Consider the following 19,564-nt stretch of genomic DNA (forward strand, 5'->3'; position numbering starts at 1 on the left):
GGCAGGAAGCATGGGGCAGGAAGCATGGGGCAGGAAGCATGGGGCAGGAAGCATGGGGCAGGAAGCAAAGGGAAGACTCTTATTGCCCAGGTGGCTCTGTTACCTGAGTGGCTGCTGTCAATGGGGGTATGACTCAAGCACAGAGAAGGTATGACATTTTACTGATAAGACCCACCCATCCCAGCCTACTCAAAACTCTGATCAATGCCCAAGGGAACCACACACACAACTTCTCTACTGTACCATCCTGCATTTCTACAAGGGTTGTGTGTGATTAAGTAGGAAAAGTCTAAGTGGCCTCTTTTATTTTTGGTTTCTAGAACTGGCTTTCTGACCTGATAGTAGATGGGTAGATGGTAAGATTTGAATTGGACATTTGAGCAAATTTCTAGCAGTTTGAGTTCTAATCTCTGGAAGGATAAGATGGTCTACCGAGAACATTATAAAGAGATGGTCAGTGTGGCCTAACACATTTCAAGGCAGGGTTTGGAAAGCATTAAAACCGGCTTGTTTCTTACATCCCACCAGGACAGAGCGTTTCAGAAGCAGATTTCCCCAATGGAAGTAGGTGTGCTATAAACATTGAGAGCATTGTAGATAGCTTCTCTCAAACTTATGTGCACACGTCTACCGTGTGAGGAGGAGACAACCAATGTCTTTGTAGGTGTTAAGCAGGCTGAAGTTGCGGGATCCATGGCTCAACAGTAAAGATGTCAGAAGCCACTGAGCAGAAAGTTAGCAGCTCTTAAATGACAAGTCTTTGGAATTTGTTTGGCATGACTATCTGCCCCACCCCCACTTTCCCCATAATTGAAAAATTAAATTATATGCATGTGTTTGTGCAAGTACATCTTATGAGTACACATAGCTTTCTGGAAGGTGTACTGATGCCAATTTTCTTATGATATTACAGTATAGGTTATTTGAGAGCTTAACTAAAATTATAAACTTTAATGGATACAAAATCATGTACATGGAAATCTTTCAAAGGCAATGTAAGGATATACAATTAAAATTGTCCCAAGAACAAGGTAGGAGGGTGTCACACTCAAGAGTAGACTGAGCAACTGAGATAGGAGGATGACATGTTCAGGAATGGACCAATCCACACAGCAAGACCCTGTTATCATGCGGTCTTGATCATGATCAATGAGAAAGCCTTGCCCTGCTACAGAATACGTTGTTTACAGAAAGAGAAAACCTGCTTGGGCTCAAAAATGTTCTTCATTTCTCAGGAAAGAAACTAATACTTTAGATCATGCAAGAAGCTGAAAACATATCAGAATGGGGATCAAGCTTAACTTGTGCCAAATATTCTGGTCTGTCTCCACAGGACAGCCAGCTGAGGTACCTGCTGGGCAATACTGCTCTCTGTGGAGACCGACAGTGGGACTCGGTGGGCACTTTCACCTTAAGGTTGCCAGTCAGGCTGGCAAACAGAAACTCTCAACCTGTATAATAAACCTCAAAATCCTATGTTTCCACATTCAAATCTGTTGCTGGAGGTTGCTCTTCCACTTTCTTCCCAGTCCTCTGTTCTTTACATTCTTTTTCTTTTCTTATCTCTCCTTCTAGCTTTATTATAAAAGACCATTTTCTGTTACCTACAAGCATAGATGTTTTAAATGCCAGGTAATGTATCTCATCCAATGAAAAAGTTAGAAAAACTAGTTTACCCATAACAAATTTAGACAGCAAGTGTATGTGTGCATCTCTGGAGTCATTTATTACAATTCCTTCCCTATATTGTTGCTATTCCCCAGACACTGTTTGCAAAAGATAATAAATGTTATAGTAATTTGATTGTCCTCATGGACTTCTGAACATATTCTAGCTCCAAGAAACAGACATTGTGTAGTTTTTCATGGAAAAGATAAACTAGGAACAAAGGTTAGCACCTCCACTGAATACTCTCTCAGTACTCACACTCTCCTCCTGCCAGTCTCCAACTTTGGATACATCTCTGAGCTCATCTGTTCTACTCAGCTCTGGAGGATCTGATGAGAAACTCAACCTAGATTAATGCCAGGTATGGCAAGTCACACTCCTGGGTGCAGTTTCACTATATGAAGTGGGCTGGCTGCACTTCTGGCTTTGCATAGTGCATTTCCCATGCTTGTAAACCAGTTCTCCAGGAGGAGATGGACCCAGGTCTCAGCTTATCATCTGTTCTCATTAGCTGCATGATTCGAAGGTTCACAATAACAGGACATATGAAGTATTTTATGGAGTAGCAATTCAGAGACTGAGATAAGGAAAGCTCCCTCTACTAAAATCATATCGATTCTCTTTTTAACCTCAGAGGCATAATTTCTAAAATCGCTTGGACATCTGGTAAGGCTATTGACTTTTCCTGGGTATACTGGAGAAGCACAGTCTGAAGGGCAGAGAGGTCTCCATTAGGATGTCAGGATAAGCTCAAACTCAAATGGACGCCTGCTGACTGTGGTCTGGTCTTCCTCACTTGCTCAAATGACCTGCCACTAAGCAAGGAGAACAAATGGGTTCTGAGTACTTTAATAACACCAGGCATCCTCAATGATTTCAAATAGCATTTGGTTTCAGTTGCCTTGGATCATAGCTGTGGTTAGATATCTCTGACAAGCTCTTTATTTTTGTTGTTTTTGTTGTTTGTTGTTGTTGATGACGTTGTTGTTATTCTGGGAACCATTCTACATCAAAAATCATGGTGTCTACCAACACAATGGAAACCAAAGCTCACAATGTGAAACCTTCCCAGGCAATGACAAAACTGTAGGTAATATTTAGTTCAGAGCACACAACCAAAACTGAAAAATAATCTTTGGGGGTTGGGGCTCAGAACAAATAGAGGTAAAGACAAAACAAATTTGTGTGACCAAAGTCTCAGTCCTCAGTTGTACTTTACTCTAAGAGGATAATGGTTGCCTTTGGTGGCTTGTACTTAACCCCTGCCTCCCCTGCATTGTCTCCAGACTTACCTGCAGCTGGAGTGGGCCTAAGCCTGGTGTTGCTGCTGCGGCAGCTGCCATGGTGGTTGGGATCAGCTGAACAGGGTAAGGGTCACCTGAGTGAGAGAATAATAGAGGCGTCAGCACCTTTTATCTCCTCTCCACCTGCAAATTAAACTCCTGCATTCACTCTTCCCCAAAGCCAGCCTTTGTGTGCCTGGCTGGGGCCTAATGAAAAGCTCTATTGTGCAGCCTTTTACCGACACTCTTCACAACCCTGGCTGAGAGAGGAATGTGAATAAAAGGAGCAAGCAATTAAGGCTGAAACCTCATCCTTTTTTCATGATGTATTTAGGAAAAAGGGGGGTTGGGGATGCATGGTTTAGAGGGCTGTACTTGGACACACACACACACACACACACACACACACACACACACACACACACCACTACAGACTTGATCAGAGCACAGCAAGTCCTTGCCAAATTTTCAGTCTTATCACAGACAGAACTTAACTAAACTCACTTTCATTTTAACGAGCTAAACACCAAAGATTTAAGCCATTAGCTAAACTTTTTGAATGTTGCATTATGGCCTGGATTCAAATAACCTTTTTAATAGCTCATGGAGGATTTTAGAGTAAAGAAAACATCTCATGTTTGTCCTTTCTTTCTTTTATTTCTTTCTGACATTATAGAAATGTTGACATTTTAATTTTATAGAGATAAATGTTAACAAAAGTATATTTTAAAGGCAACAAATAGGCAAATAGATTTTTCAAAATTAGACTTAAAAAAAGTAAGGTCAGAGATTAATCTTGTTTTTTCATCTTATGTTCTGTACAAATGTGTATCAGAGGTATACATGGATCGTGTGGTGTATTTTTGATGCAGATCAAGAAATACTTAATTGCTTAATAAGAGCTAAGGCAGATTCTCTGCACAGAGGCTAGTGTGTGTTAGTAATGTAGTCAGTAGTGTGTGTTAGTTAACCACTGGGAATATGATAGAGCAAGAAATCAGAAGTAATGACTATAAGGATAATTTTTCTAATATGTTAAACTGGCTTTAAAAATTGAACATGTGAGGCCAGGTGTCTATAAATCACCATTCCAGAAACTGAGGCACAAGGACCTGAAATTTATGGCCAGTGGGGGCTACACAAGTGAGACCCTGTCTGAAAAAAATAAAAAGGCAAAAATTAATCCATGAAAGAAACCAAGTGTTCATGTGTAAACAATGTTAAGGTAATTCAGTCTTAAACACTTACTGAGTTCCCAGGATAAATGGTGAACTCAGCTCTTGGCACTGGAAGGTGAATTTTTTAAAGTGTAACATAAACACAGGGTTTTATTAAGAAGACAGTGAAGTTCAGGCTGTAGGCTCCCAGAGAGGCCCCATAATAGCAAGTTCACAGAGTCTCAACAGCTCTGTTTCACCAATTTCTTAACGTTATACTTGGTTGTGATTTTGTGTTTTATAATAAATATTTTTTTACTAGTCTGGAGATTTTACATATATACTATTTAGTATTTTTACTCAAAAGAGAATGCTCTAGCTTTCTTCCTGTTATTGTGACAGATAGCCTGAGAAAAAGCATCCCGGAGAATGAAAAACGCATTTGGATTTCAATTCCAGGTGACATTCCCTTGCTGAGGGGAAGGCACAGGAAGAATGTGACACAGCCAATCATAGAACATTCACAGACAAGCAGGGGGACTGAAGTATGTATGCATGCTTCCTGCTTGCTTCTTTAGCTAGAGTTCTTGCACTGTCCAGAGCCTTGTGTAGGGAATGGTGCTGCCCACAATGGGCTGAATGCTCTAGAGCAACCAACCACAGAGATAACTCCCACAGACTTAGTCACAGGCCAATCTGATCTAAGTTATTCTGAAACTGAGGCAATGTAGGTTGTGTCAAGTTGACGGTTTAAACTAAGAGCACAGGGTGGCTGAACTCCAGAGCAGGTGTTGAAATAGCTATGCATGGGACAGTGTTGGGTGGTAACAGTATGAAGGGTTCTATAAGCAAATATTAAAGCATCTAACTTTATCCTACAGAAAAAAGGGAGTCCCATATGTGAAGAAAAAAAACAACCAAGATTACTTAATTAGCAAGTGGAAGTCACAGAAGCAGTCTTCAGTGTAGCAGATGACAGGGGTGGCTTGGTAAGAGCCTCAACACTTAAGGGGTGGGCACTCAAGGAGGCTGGCTGATTATGTGACAAGGTAGGAACTGGTTCAAGGTGAATTCCAGAGTTTCTACTCAATGCTGACAGAAGAGAGGGTCGGTCTGTTTATTTGGCTCATGACAAAGATAAGGAATAAGATTGTCACACCAGGGTAGGAGGCTGAGGGAAATAGATGAAGGATTAAGAAAACATTTTTGTTATTTGCATACCAAACTTTGAAAGAGGTAAGCACGCATCCAAATGAAGCCAGGAGACTTGATAACAACACTTGGGAGTAAAGACAGTTGAGAACAAACCCTACGTTAACAGATGCTATGTTAACACAGGAGCCTGTGTTGATATTTATAATCTAAAGGGAACATGGAGACTACTAGTGACTTTAAAAATAAGTGTGTGATCCTGGATTTTAGTGATTAAAGTGACCTGGGAAGAAAGTCTCAGTGAGAGACTGTAGGAAAAGCTCGCCTGTGGGGAAAGGGCAGTGGCTGTCTTGCTAACATTAACTGATGTTGGAAGAGCCAACCTAAGAAATGTGTAGCACCAGTCATTCCCTGGGTATGGATTAGCAGTGGAAAGTGTGAGCTGAAGAGGAAGCACGCACGCATTCACACACTCAATCTCTCTCTGCCCTTGCCCCTGGATGTGACTCTTTGCTTCCAGTTTCTGCCATCTTGTCTGCCTCAGCCACCATCCACAGCCCCATGTTGGACCAAAACTCGGCATTGCAAGCTAATTTGAACTCCTCCCCCAGGTTGCTTTGTCAGGTGATTTCATCACAGCAGCAGGGAATGACAGGAAGTCATTCTGGAAATTTCGACTGACACTGAAGCAATGTTCAGGGAAGAGGAGGCTACAGGAGCCAGGAGTGGAAAAGGTGTGCTGGGGTCTCACTGGAGAGAAGATGGTGACAACTGACTTGGAGTGAATGTCGTCAGGTGAGGGCAGGAAAGGATGCTGGAGGCAGCTGTGTGGATCACTTCTTAAACTGTGACTGTCCCTGAGTGGAGACCACGTCCCCCGAGAAAGATACAGTTGCAAAGCCCTAAACCCACTGCACCAGGCACTGCTGGGAGAACCTCAATGACTCTTGATTACTTACATTTCTGGTCCATGTGCCCTCCCTCCCCTGAGGTGCAGGATTATTCTCAAATGCACAGACTAGGACAAACTTGGTAAGAGTACACTTGCCAGATGAAGGTACAAACCTACCCCACTCTTGACCAGCCAATGTGCATGGTCTAGCTGTAGAGAGTAGACCCTGCCCCTGGCAGCCATTGCCCAGGCTCTAACTATAGAGAGCCAACCCCATTCCTGATCAGACAGTATACATGCTCTAACTGAAGAGAGCCGACCTCACCCCTATCCAGACAGTGCACAGGCTCTACCAAAGGATAGTGTGTGTGTGGTAGATTTCTCATTTCAAAGAGCCTGAGCATCAGGCACCAGAATGGCGGGCAGGATCAGGATGAAGGTTGGATGTCTAATGGCACCTAGCTTTGGGAAAATTAGTTAAATCGGCATGAATATAGCTTCTGAATGAGAATTTATATTTTCCTGGGATTTCCAGGTGGTCTGCAAGCATCTTCCCCTTGGCGACTGCTGGAAGACACAACTTGGAAGTTGCCGCCCGCAGAAGCATAGCCAGGAGGGGTTCGTGTTTAAAGAGGCAAATACATGCAAACACTATAGCGGGCTGCTCTGCTAATGAGGAACACCCTGTAAAGACAGGCCAAGCATGTGACAAGGGGAGGGGCAGGAGATAGCATACATCTGGGCTTTACTGCCACTTGGTATCATTAATTGCTTAATCTATATGACACTAGTTCAACGGAGGGAAGTTGAAACATTTAAAGTTGAAATCTCATTTGTACAAACTAGCTAAAATTGTAAATATTGTAATTGTATGGTTATTAGAATCGATCATGTAAATGCTTACAACGTAGTAATTCATTTGTATTCCTCATTTAATGAACACAATCTTAAAATTAACTAAAGCGCTCATGTACAGGGCTCTGGTGCTCTTCACAGGGATAATTCATTTATATAATTTACTTTCTCTGTTGTAAATTAATCAATTAATAAGCACTTGCAACATCCACCATGTGATTAGGAATCTGCCGGGTGCTGTGTGAGACATACACAATGAAATTAAAGAAATCTGGGTCTCTAATCATCCTGCGTTCCTTCTATCTGAGCATGATTGAGTTGCTCAGGCCATTGCTGAGTTAAAGACTGGTAGCTTTAGGCTTTCTGCAAGAGTTAAAGGGGAAGTGAGGAGTCACCGTGGCTCCAGGTGGTGGGGAGGACAGAGTAAGCAGGCCATGTGACGTGTATCAACCCGTGAGTGTGACACCTGGACAGGGAAAAGGGACCCAGCCTAACTGATGAGCCATGGAAGAAAGCAGAGAGCAGAGAACTTTTCCACACTCCACCATGAAAGAGATTTGGATGCTCGACACAGAAAGGCAACAGAGAAATACTGAGTGTCTGGGCAGGGTGGTGGGTGGTGGGTGGTTCCTGCAGGTGAGGCTGAGGCAGGTGAGGCTGAGGCAGGTGAGGCTGAGGCAGGTAAGGCTGAGGCAGGTGAGGCTGAGGCAGAGGCTATCCAGTCTACACCATCCTGGGCTGTATTGTCAATCTGAGTCCAGCCTGAGCTACATAGCAAGACCCTCTCTCTCTCTCTCTCTCTCTCTCTCTCTTCTCTCTCCCTTCCTCCCTCCCTCCTTCCCTCCCTTCCCCTCTCTCTTTCTCTTTCTCTCAAAAAAAAAAAAACACATATAAATGTGGTTTTAGGAATGCACTAAATAGATTAAGTAACAGGAGGAATAACTTGATGGCCTAGATGTGTATTTCAGAAACACAAGCTCATGAGTATGTTTGGATGGGAACGAACACCTGCAAAGGTGGGACTTGGGTTTACACACCACTAACGTCTAAATAATAACATGTCACAGGGACATGTAAAGGTCACAGGTTAAAATCTAGACTACTCTAACAATACACATATCAGAGTATTATCATTTTCATTCTTTACATGCATGACAACATCCATGTACCTGTCTTTGTGTTTGTATACTAGTAAGTGCACTCTTACCATACATATATGATACACATGTAAATGTATGGATGTACAGGAAACAGTCATAAGTAATAAGTAATTATATACATGTGTTATTGGTTGAATTAATTGTTTAGCTCCTGTTGATATACTGAAGTCCAAATCCATGTATGGCTGTACATGGAGTTAATGAAATGAATGAGTAAAATGCATTCACTGATAGACCCTAATCTAAGAGAAGTCCATTGTTTAAAATTAATCAGTGTGTGTGTGTGTGTGTGTGTGTGTGTGTGTATGTGTGTGTATACACATATCAGATTACACATGCTGCAATCAGTGAACAATTTCAGTGAGTCAGTTCTTGTCTCCCACTTTTGAAGCAAGGCTGGGTCTTGCTGTGCTCGGCCTCTGTGGTTTGTACTCTAGGTTGACTGGCCCATAAGCTTCTGGCTGATTCTCCTGCCTTCCTTCTCACCTCCAGAGTGCTATGATTGCAGATGAGAATCAGTGTATCTAGCATGGCTTCCAGGGACCGAACTCAGGCTATTGTGCTTGTACAGAAGTAGTTTTTGCACTCTGGGCCATCTTCCTGTCCCTGTTAGAAGTTCTTATAGGAATATGTTTAGGACACAGACATACCTCTGGGGCGAGCAGGGAAGGATGTATCATGGAGGCTGAGGAAAGAGGCTCACAAGAACGGTTTCATCTCTAAGATCTCCTAGCTTCTATGCTTGTGAGAAACATTCCTGTTGCCTAAGTCACCTAGTCTGTGACATTTCATTCTAGAACACAACAGTCTAAGGGTGCTATTTGCTATCCTGTTTAGTATTTAAGGGAGTGGAGGACAACAAATTTTAGCAGCAGAAATAAGTAAAGTATTAAAAACTATTGTGACTCTTCAGTCGCATACAACTTCTGAAATATATACATGTGATCTTCAGCAAAACTTCGGCACATTTCAGAAGTATCTCTCCAAGGAGCCATACCATAGCAGCTATCTCCACCCAATGTGAAATCCACAAACATTACACCATTTCTACCTCAAATATTAATTTTTAAAGTCCCAAATATTTAGAGCTGGGTACACTGAAATTTGCAATCATATTCTGAAATAAGTAGAAACATAGTCTCTCAGAAATTTTCTAATGTAGTAATTTAATTCTTAGTTAAGAAAACTCAAAATATATTTTACAAATATGCCATGCTCTTAGGTAGACATGGAATCTATGAGAATCCGTAAATGACAAATAAAAATCAGAAGCTACCAGAGAAGAATAATTTTGTAGACACACTGTCACTCATTCATGTCATCCCACAATTACCTGGTCCAAGAAAATATTACAACAGGCTTATTTTGTAAATACCACACGGGGAACTTAGCGAACAGCGGAATATAATGGAAAACTCTGACTTTTAAAGTCCAATCATGTGTGTTATTCAAATTGACTTTCAACTACTTAAAAGTAATTTTCTTTTATTCCTACCTCAGTTTTTTAACCATTTGAACAGTTTTTCCCTCAACCTTTCCAAAATTAATTTTCTTATTTGAAGTTCAAGCTTGGAAAATTCTAGTTCAAAATAACAATTTTTATGAGGTTGAAAAATACACCAAGGCCCTAGCATCCTCAACTGTGGGTCATAACCCCACATGGGGCCAGGTAACTGACTGTGGGCTTGGAGAACAACAGGCAAGGGTGAGAGGTTCCTGAAGACACCCTGCCCAGGGTGCTAGTCAGGGTGCTAGTCAGGGTGCTAGTCAGGGTGCTAGTCAGGGTGCTAGTCAGTCAGTGCTTTCAGAATACAGCCAAGATTACGGTGTGTGTGGCGACAAAGACGCTGGTTTCCCCTGGCCTTAATCTCTTCAGAAGCTTTCCCGATACTCTGAGTCACACAATGAGACTTCACATAACACTCATCTATAATTGTGTTATGATATGTTGCTATGGTATATAAAAGACAAGAAAATATTTTTCCAAACTGGGTTATTTAGCTTAGGAGTTTGAGAAGTAGGTGTGGCCTTTGCCAGCTTCAGGCAAACACTTTCAGTGGCTGCTGACCTAATGCAGAGGCCATTGAAACCTGCATCTTCACCTCTTTACCGAAATGAGGTGGTAAATACTTCATCAGCCCGGGCGTTTATTATGTCATTGTTTTGCTTCCTTGACAACAACAGATTTCTTTCTCTAGGTTGCAGGAAATATGAAAACCACTAGCCCCCAACACACAAACATGCATGTACACACACACACACACACACACACACACACACACACACACACCTGTCCTGGTAGCATTTGTTATCTGATGAGGAGACAATCACACAAACACATGCAACTGGCCTCAGGATGGCAGGCTTTGGCCTCTAGGCACAGGAGGAGCGTATTGAATGTTTCTAGAAATGTCGAGGAAAGAACTTAGCCTGGGAAGAAACTACAGCAAAATGAAGACTTGATTTGGATGTTTCCAGGCAATGAGATTCTTTCAGTATGAGATTATCTGTCATGACACTTCCAGGATCTACCTTCTGAGACTCTGCCAGAGTACACACATGCCTCCATCGCTTCCTGGAGGCAGATTATTGCTCTTCTCAGATGTGCTCTCAACACCCCCGTTCTTACTGCTCTAATTTCCAGAGGAGCCTAAGACAAAGCAACATTCTCAAGGACAGTGTAGAAGAGAGGCCAAGAGTGAAGGTGTTGCTTTGATCCATCTCAGAGGCAGTTGAAAGAATTGACAACCAGCGCCTTCTGCTTGTGAGCCCCTGCCACTCACTGGCCACGCTCACACAACTCACACTCCTGTATGGGCCCCAGCATACACAGGCACATCCTTTTAACGTATCCAGTACAGAATGGGAGCAGTGAGCTATGTGCCCAAAGGCTGAGCACAACTGAGAGCTCACAGAGCCCTGCTCTGATGGCAAAGGTAAGTCAGTGGGCGATGCTAAGCGGAGTAGTGACACGGCCTGATTTGTGTTCCAGATAGATCAATTTTGTGGCTAGAGAGAGATCGATTGGAAAAAGGAAAGGCAAGACAAAGAGACACGTTAAACCCATTGCAGTAAATCCAGTGGGAAATGCTAATGGCCTGAACTAATCGGGATGGAACAGGAGAGGGACAGTGCCTGCAGAGAGCAGAGGCCCCAATTAGTTGGCAGAAAAGAGGTGTAAGAACACAGAGGGGGAAACCACAGGTGAGCTTCCCATTTGATTCTGGCCTGTGGCTCAGGAACAAAATCTCACCTTCCTCCAAATTTGTTATCCCCCACTCCCACCTGTTTTAAGTGTGGACAGCAAGTACTTACTGAGTTGTAGAACTTTGTTAAATTTAGAACATTTTACATATGCTAGCATGTGTGTGTGTAGTTTTTATATGTGTACATGTACACATGTACACACATGTTTATACTGATTATTCACTGGAAGGGAATAAGAAGTTGGAAACACAATCCAATAGGGAGGTTTATTTGTTGAGATTTATTTCATTTTTTTGTGTGCACAATTGTATACCCGCGTGTGTTTATGTCACATATAGAAGGGTACATGAGGAGGCCAGAAGAAGTTATCAGATCTGGAGCTGGAGTTTCAGGTGTTTGCGGGGTGCTGAGAATTGAACTTGGGTCCTCTGAAGGAGCAAACGAGTCTTTAACTGCTAAGCTTTCTCTCCAGTCCTGTAATGGTGGTGTTGCGAGGCAGGGTATTCAGAGAGTGAGTAGAGCTGGAAGCTTTGTATTTAGAAACAAGAATCCTGCCCATTGAGACTCTGTGCTGTGTCACATACTGCATTCCATCAGCTGGTGAGAGGGTAATCTTCAGATGTGGATTGTTGACCTCAGAACTCTGAACCATGCGTGAAAACAAACCCCTGTTCTTCCGACTTCCCTGCTCTGTAATGCTGCATTAACCGAGGGTTAACTAACAATGGTGGCAAGAAACAGAGGAGAACTTTACCTAAACTGGGAGTATCTGGGACAGAGACCACGCTTATCTTATTAACATTGCATTCTAGCTCCCAACACACAACGTCTAGCCAATAAATGTTTTAAAATTTATGTTATAAATTAATAATTATTGAGCGCAATAACAAGCACCAATGTAAACTTGAGGCAAGTTGACAGACTCATAGTTTTCCTGAGGGTTGTATGGATGCATAGATGATTGGATGAATAAGTGGATAGGGTAGGCAGATGAATGGGAGGGTAGGTAGGTGGAAGGATGGGTGTATGGGAATACAGAGTAGTGTATGTAGATGAATAAGCACGTATTGATAGATACAGGGACAGATACATAGATGCCTTATATGACCTCAACCCTGGGCTTTAGTTCTTCAATGATTTTTCAATTTCTTCATAGTCAACTGTAAAACACTTCCTTGCATCAGTTTCAGGCCCTCGAGCGATTCACTTGTCATGTCTTAGAGTTGGTCCTCACCATGCTAGTTCAGGCTCAAGTGAACCCTACTCTTAACTCTTGGATTCTGGGTCAAAATGTGCTTCTACCACTTCAGGGGGTTGGCTGCTCTTGTCACTCAAGGTTGGAAGCAGAGGTCTCCACACTCAGAAGCATTCCTGAATATGTTTCCCTCATTGATTTAGATGAATTTCTTCTAAACATTTCCTCTCAAACATTAGGCATACTTATAGCATACTGCAATTCTTTTCATTGTCATTTTACTCTATTTGTCCTACTACAAATGATCAGAAACAAGGTGCTTGGGAAACAAAAATCCAATCTTTCTGCCCTTCGTCCCTCCTTCCTTCCCTCCCTGCCTCTCTCCCTCCCCATCTCTGTCTTGCTCAGGCTGGCCTCTCTTTAGCAATCCTTTTCTTTGGCCTTCTAAGTGCCAGGATCACAGGAGTGAGCCCCTTTCATGCTTAACTAACATTCACTTTTTATACTTCTGGAGGCTGACAAGGTTCACATGTAATGGCAGACTGTTTCATAGATGCTGCTTGTAGAAGCCACTACACAGAAGGAGCAGAGTAACTCTTGGGATCCTTATTCCTAAGGGCTTCTCTCTCTTGACCCATTTGTCCTGAATATCCCAGTTCCTAGAGGAATCACCCCGAGAGCTAGATTTCTACCTCATGAGTTTTGGGCAGACAGACACTCAGACTAGAAGAACTCAATTCTTCTCTGCTAGATTATGAACATGCCAAAGGCAGGGGCTACGCTCTACAAATATCTTAATTCCTATTCCAAGCACAGTACTTGACTCATTTAATGCTCTTAAGAACGAACGAATGAATGAATGAATGAATGAAGTGTTTATTAGTTAAGAAGCTAGCCAAGTATCTAAAAGAAGAGATGCTTCCTGGTGGATTGAAAGTTTAGGGTTTAATGAAAGAAACAGATCACAAGTGAATAATTCTACAAATAAGTAACAAATTGGCTTTATTGTACACTGTTAAATTCAAACAAACTTTTTTTAAAAATAAAAATTGGCTTCCTATAATAAAAAGAACAGGTAGTGAAAAAGGCTAGGGGCTGAGGGTGTGACAGCATACAGAGTCGCTAAGACATTAGTTACAGGGATGTAGCTCAGGGCTAGGGCACAGGACATCCAGGACACAGGCATCCTGGGTTTAATTCTCCACACCATGATAAATTCTAAAAAGAGTCTAAAAGAAAGATGAATTTTTCATTATATATTTCAGGGAATGAATATCTTTTCTACTTCATGATCTGTCTTTTATAAACTTATATTTCAAAAGCAATTCATATCTAATTAGGTAGATATAAAAGTAAAATATATTTAGGTTAGAGAGATAGCTCAGAGGCTTGCCATGAAACCTGAAAACCCAAGTTTGATCCCTGTAATCTACATGACCTAAGAGAGAACCATCTCATGCAAGTTGTGTTCAGAGCTCTCTGGTCAGGCTGTGTGCATGCGCACATGTATACACAGGTGCACATGCACACACACACACACACACACACACACACACACACAAATACACACTAATTTTAAGTAAATAGTATGTATATTCAAAGTGTTAAATTTTTTCATTGCTAAGTTGTTATTATAATCTATTTAAGTGTCTACGTACTGCTGAAGCCAAACTGGGAAAACATGTCATATAGGGACAAGATAAATTATTCTTCATCCCCATGATAGCCTTATGCCAGTTTATTTTGAAACCTAAGGAAGCTGATATGTGACTCTTCACACCCATAAGAATGGCTATACTTTCATTCTCAATGTATTTGTTTATTCAAAGTGGTTTTAAGAGTTATTTTTTTTCATTTTAGTTCTGTGTGTTGGGGTGTACGCAGTGACCACAAAGCCCAGAAGAGGGCGCTGGAACTCCTGCAAGTTGAGTTACACAGGGTGCAGAGCCTCCCTGTGGGTACTGAGGATTCAACTAGGGTCCTCCACAAGAGCATCTAAGTCCTCCCAAGTCCTGAGCAATGACCCCAGCCAGGCCCAGCACGCTTACATATGGAAAGACTCTCCTCAAACAGCTTGTTGAACTCATAGTGCAGAAGTAAAGAATGTCTTTCTCAATGCAAAAAAAAATTGCTATCATAGCACAATACGATTTTAATTTGAAAAAAATTTATGAGACACGATAATATTTTCTATTAACTCCCACCAATCAGTAAGGAACGGAGGCAAATATTCCTAGTGAATTTTATTTGAGAAAGGAAAACATATTGGACCTTGTTTGGCTCTACAGATATTTCAAAAGAGGACATTCTGATATAATCATTAGCTCTTAAGTGCTCTGTCACAGGCTAACATTTTTTTGATAGGAAGTGCCTTTAATGAAATAGTTTTATGACTTTTTAATGTAGCGTGGCAAATGAAAACTTTATCCTATTTAATAGTTACCTCAAAAGCTAGTTTAGAAAGAGATTAATTTATGAATATTTTAAGAAATACCTCTCAGAATAGACAGACCTCTCTGCATATCAATGATGAAGTAGCTGTTTTTCCTTCAACTCTTGGGTCAGAATTGGAAAATTCTAGTGTGAATGAAAACCCTGGATTCATCATCTTAGGAACTTTGCTATCTCTGGAAAGGGGACCTTCTTTAGAAGGCGCTCTTGTGTCTTTCTGTGCTCTAGCATTACTACAGAGGCAACATTTAAATGACTGCATAGTAACTCACATTGAGCTGCCCATTCATTAACTAATTGCTTTAGCATCCAAAACTATACCAGAATATATGTCTAAGTCTAAGTCCTGCTTCTGTGTGTTAATGAGGAATGGAATTTTATGGAGAACATGGACCTACTAGAATTATAATATTAAGAGGTAGCAACTTAGAAGAAGGGAATTCTTTTAAGTCAATTTAGACACAATCAAATGCGTTTTCTCTTTCATATCCATCTTGTCCTTAGGGTTTATCATGGAATTAAAGATTTTTATATAGGCATTTTGGTGTTCTGTCTGTCAGGATAGCCAATCTCATTTCCCAGATTGTGTTCAGAGTTTGTGGTCCTCAGGTGTCTTGGCTTGCATGGATATGTCCCTCAAGGCTCATGTGAGTGACTGGTTTCCAGTTTAGAAGGTTGTGGAACCTTTAGGAGGACAAGCCTCAGCAGAGGAAGCTGGTTGCTCTGGCTCTCAAGAGCTGAAACAATGTGAGTGCTCACCTCAGCCTTCCAAGACCACCCTTCCCTAAAGCCCTCCCTCCTGTGGACTGCCTCATGTCATACATTGGCCACAGTGGTGAAAAATGTAACCAAGGGAGGAGGGAGGAAAGCAGCCAGCGGCAAATATATGTGGGAGGACTCTTAGCTTACAAGACTCTAAATGGCCGTCTCAGACACCTGGGGTGATGTAATAGAACCCCCTCACTTCCAAAGGAAGCACATAAACCGATGTCCTAAGTAGTTAGGAATAAGCTGCCTGGAATGGATGGACTTGACTGGGCTAAATGAGTGACAGGATTTTAATTCTGCCCGCCTTTATTGCCAGAGTTGGATTACTCACTTATTACCCAATTGTGATGTGACAATAATTTGTCTTCTTTAGAAACAGCTATAATGAGTCAATTAAAAATATCAATTATCATATGAAGTATCTGGTTGCTCCCCTGTGGCTGCCTGGATGTCCAAAGAGTGAAGGCCCAAAGGGAAGTGTTGACCTTCTGAGATATTGAGAAAAGATGTCATAAAAACATGGGTCCGGTACCGCCAAGGGAAATGACTAGAAACCTACCCCCAGAATTTGTAAGTGCCCCCAACTTCTTCAAGGATTAGGGTCAAGACTAGATGTCCCTTCCCATGACTTAGGAAAATAGCAGTTTGCAGATGTGGGGATGCTGATGAAAACCTTTGCTCCTTTTGAAGCCCACCCTCTTTCTAAGATACACATTTATTTCTGTTTATGTGTCTGCGTGAGCATGTGCCACTTATATGTAGGTGCCCACAGAGGACAGAAGGCTTGTCAGATCACCTGGAGGTAAAGTTACAGGTCATTTTGAGTCACCTAACCTGAGTGCTGGCAATCATTTCAGATTGTCTGGATGAGCAGCAAGTGATTTCAACCCCTGATTTGATGCACCCCAAACGTTTGTTGTTTACTACCAACGTTGGGATATTCCCTGTTAGCATTTTGTACATGTCTGTTCCCACTTGTCTGTTTATTAGGCTCGAATTGGAAACAATTACGTGATTTTTTTTTTTTTTGTGAAGGGACTGTATTTAGTCACTCGTGGCTCTGGCAAATCAGAGGTGCAGAGATTCAATCACATGCTCTTTTTGCATATTAGCACATCGATTAATTTTTCAGAAGTGTGCTAAAATAGCAATATAGTGATTGAAATACTTAATTGCCTTATGAGATTAGCTTAAGTAAATAGAAGTTGATAAGCCAGGCTTAATAAACTTGAAATGTGCTGTATTTATTCTGTATCAGTTTCTGAACAGTGTTTTCTCTTCCAATAAGAAAGGAAAGGACGCTCTCAGCTAATTAGGTCCTCATATGCCACAATAAAATTAATGCTTAGAAATTAAATACCATCGACTTCCTCAGGCAATCTTGTTGACATGTTCCTGTTTCTAGTTAATACCACATGTGTCGTTGCCTGATGGAGACCTTGTGGGTTCCACTGTGGCTCTCTGATGTATAAGTTCTGTGATCTGGCATTTAGAAGACCACATGCTAATTTCTGATTTAACAGAGTCCACGGTGTCAGCTGACACACAGGTCATAGGCAATCAGTGTCCAACAGTCACCAAAGCATAAGCCAAGACCCATCAACATGGTATACATTTATTAAACCAATGGAGGAGACCCAGGTCCCAGCCATTGCAGACCGCAGGTTCCACATCAATAAGAGGATGGGAGATCTGATCAAATCTTCAAGTTTCCTTCCATATTGTGTTAAAATGATTGGGATTAATTTTCCTCCTAGGCCCCTAGTTCTCTCCCTTCCTCAAATTTTATAAGTTAAAGGCTTTGGGGGAGTCTGATTTAGTTGCTGAGTTTGAAAGTGTTTATTCCTATAAAGAATCCCTTTGAGACAGCCATGGCTGAATGTGCCTCTATCAGAGAGAGAGCCTGTAATGTCAGGGAAAGTTTGTCGCAGGGGCAGGAGCAAAGGCAGAGCCAGGGAGGCAGATAGCACTCTCACCTACACACAGGAGGCAGAGAGAAGGGGGAAGGGAGGGAGGGGGAGAGAGGGAAGAAGAGAGAGAGGGAGATGAAGGTATGAGAGAGGGAAGGAGAGGGAGAGACAGAGAGACAGAGCGAGAGACAGAGAGAGAAGAGGAAGTAGGGTAAATATGTAAATTCTTGAAGTCTTCTCATAATGATGCACTTCCTCCATTAACAACCCACCTTATAAAGGTTCCAAAACTATCTTAAACAGCACCACCACCTGGAGACTAGGAATTCACATGTGTGAGTCTATGTGGGGCGTTTCTCTTTCAAGCCACCAGACTTGTGGGAGGAGGGACAAAGCAGCAGATTTAGAAGCTGATCCCACCTCCAAGCTCTGCCACTCCAAGGACATCTTAATCTGCTGTTGCCTGACTGGGAGTGGGAAAATTTTGCAACACCAACACAACAGAAAGCCTTCAATCATATACAGGGAGGAACCGACTGGTATAGATCTATGAATTGATTATCTTCACAACAGTACACATGGTTTTATGAGTCATGGAGGAATAACTTTTGTTATTTTATGATCATTACAACTTCCTGGTTTAGAAAATAAACTCTGTAGTAATAGAGTTAAAACAAGCAGAAGTGGAGGAGGAGGGGGAGGAAGAGGGGGAGGAGGAGAGGAGGAGGAGGGGAGGAGGGGAGGAAGACAGGAGGAGGAAGAGGGGAGGAGGAGAGGAGGAGGAGAGGGAGGAGGAGAGGAGGAGGAGTAGAGGAGGAAAAAACAGTAGTAGCAGCAGAAACAGTAGTAGTAGAACACTACACTGGGCAGAAATGCCCAGGGCCTTCCTGAGTTAAGGTACTTTCAATGCCATACTCATGCGATGCCAGCGTTAGAAGGAAAGAAAGTCCATCCACTCCTTCTTTTAAAGTAGAAAAGTCTACTCGATTTAAATACAGAAGTTTGCAAAGTGCCACATAGATGCATCTATATTTTTTTTTGAATTGTTAAAATACCCAACATGCCCTGGGGGTCAACCAAGATCACCCCCTGCCCCCAGGCCCGTGGCACAAGGCATTGGCTTTCTGTCCCTCTAGCAAGGTGACTTTGTGTCATTGGTCATATGACACATTCTATTCTGCACCTCGTGCTAAGTGATCAAGCGAGCTCTTTTCCAACTCGTTTTTATAGTGTGCATAAAAAAACGTTCTTTTACTGTATTTTGACTTTTCTCAAGATTTTATTATCTCCATATAAAATGCCTCCTTGTCAAAATTTCCAATGCTTATGACTATTAGAATTATAGGATTGGAAATTTCGTGCCCAAATAGAGAAAAGGGCAGAGGTCTACGGCTACCACTGAGTCATCTACTCCTCCCAGTTCTGTTTCTAAACACTGCAGAGGAACAGGGGTTTGCCTGAAAATCATCTGCCGGAAGCTGCGGACAAAGGGAAGGGGGCCCAGTGAGAGAAAACTGCAGAGCAAGCCTCACCCCTCCCACCAGCCAAGGTCTCGAAAGGTTGTCCCAGGTGGAAAGTGTTTGGTGGATACCAACATACACACACAACACATTTATCTCATCCCTTTAAGATAGGATTGAGTTTTCTAAGATAAACAACCACGGGGGATGTGTCTTTCTTCCGAAACAGAGTACTTTTGCACCAAAGCTACTTAAACCTTTACTTGAAGGTAGGTGCTTGGCAGTAGCCTCAGCGCTCATGGGTTCAAGGTTTTCCTCACAAGTAGGGGCTCTACTCTGAAGAGTATGTGGATACACTCCTGAGACCCCTGGAGTGACTGAGCTAAATTGTGTGTGTACACACTTG

General features: G+C 42.1%; 1 protein-coding gene across 13 annotated transcripts in view; it reads right to left on the bottom strand.

Annotated features, from left to right (window-relative positions):
• The window catches only part of Sox5 (SRY-box transcription factor 5), a 968,743-nt gene that overhangs the window by 100,620 nt on the left and 848,559 nt on the right, over positions 1-19,564 (bottom strand). For 11 of the 13 annotated variants that reach the window (XM_031383845.1, XM_031383839.1, XM_031383837.1 and 8 more), the window contains one exon: positions 2,961-3,046. In XM_031383845.1, the coding sequence (XP_031239705.1) occupies positions 2,961-3,046 (86 nt within the window). Of the gene's footprint in view, positions 1-2,960; positions 3,047-8,817; positions 8,947-19,564 lie in introns of those variants that run through there. The other 2 variants (XM_031383849.1, XM_031383848.1) reach the window with 1 other exon arrangement.

The sequence above is a fragment of the Mastomys coucha genome, unplaced genomic scaffold (genome assembly GCF_008632895.1).
Source record: "Mastomys coucha isolate ucsf_1 unplaced genomic scaffold, UCSF_Mcou_1 pScaffold20, whole genome shotgun sequence".
Lineage (NCBI taxonomy): Eukaryota > Metazoa > Chordata > Mammalia > Rodentia > Muridae > Mastomys > Mastomys coucha.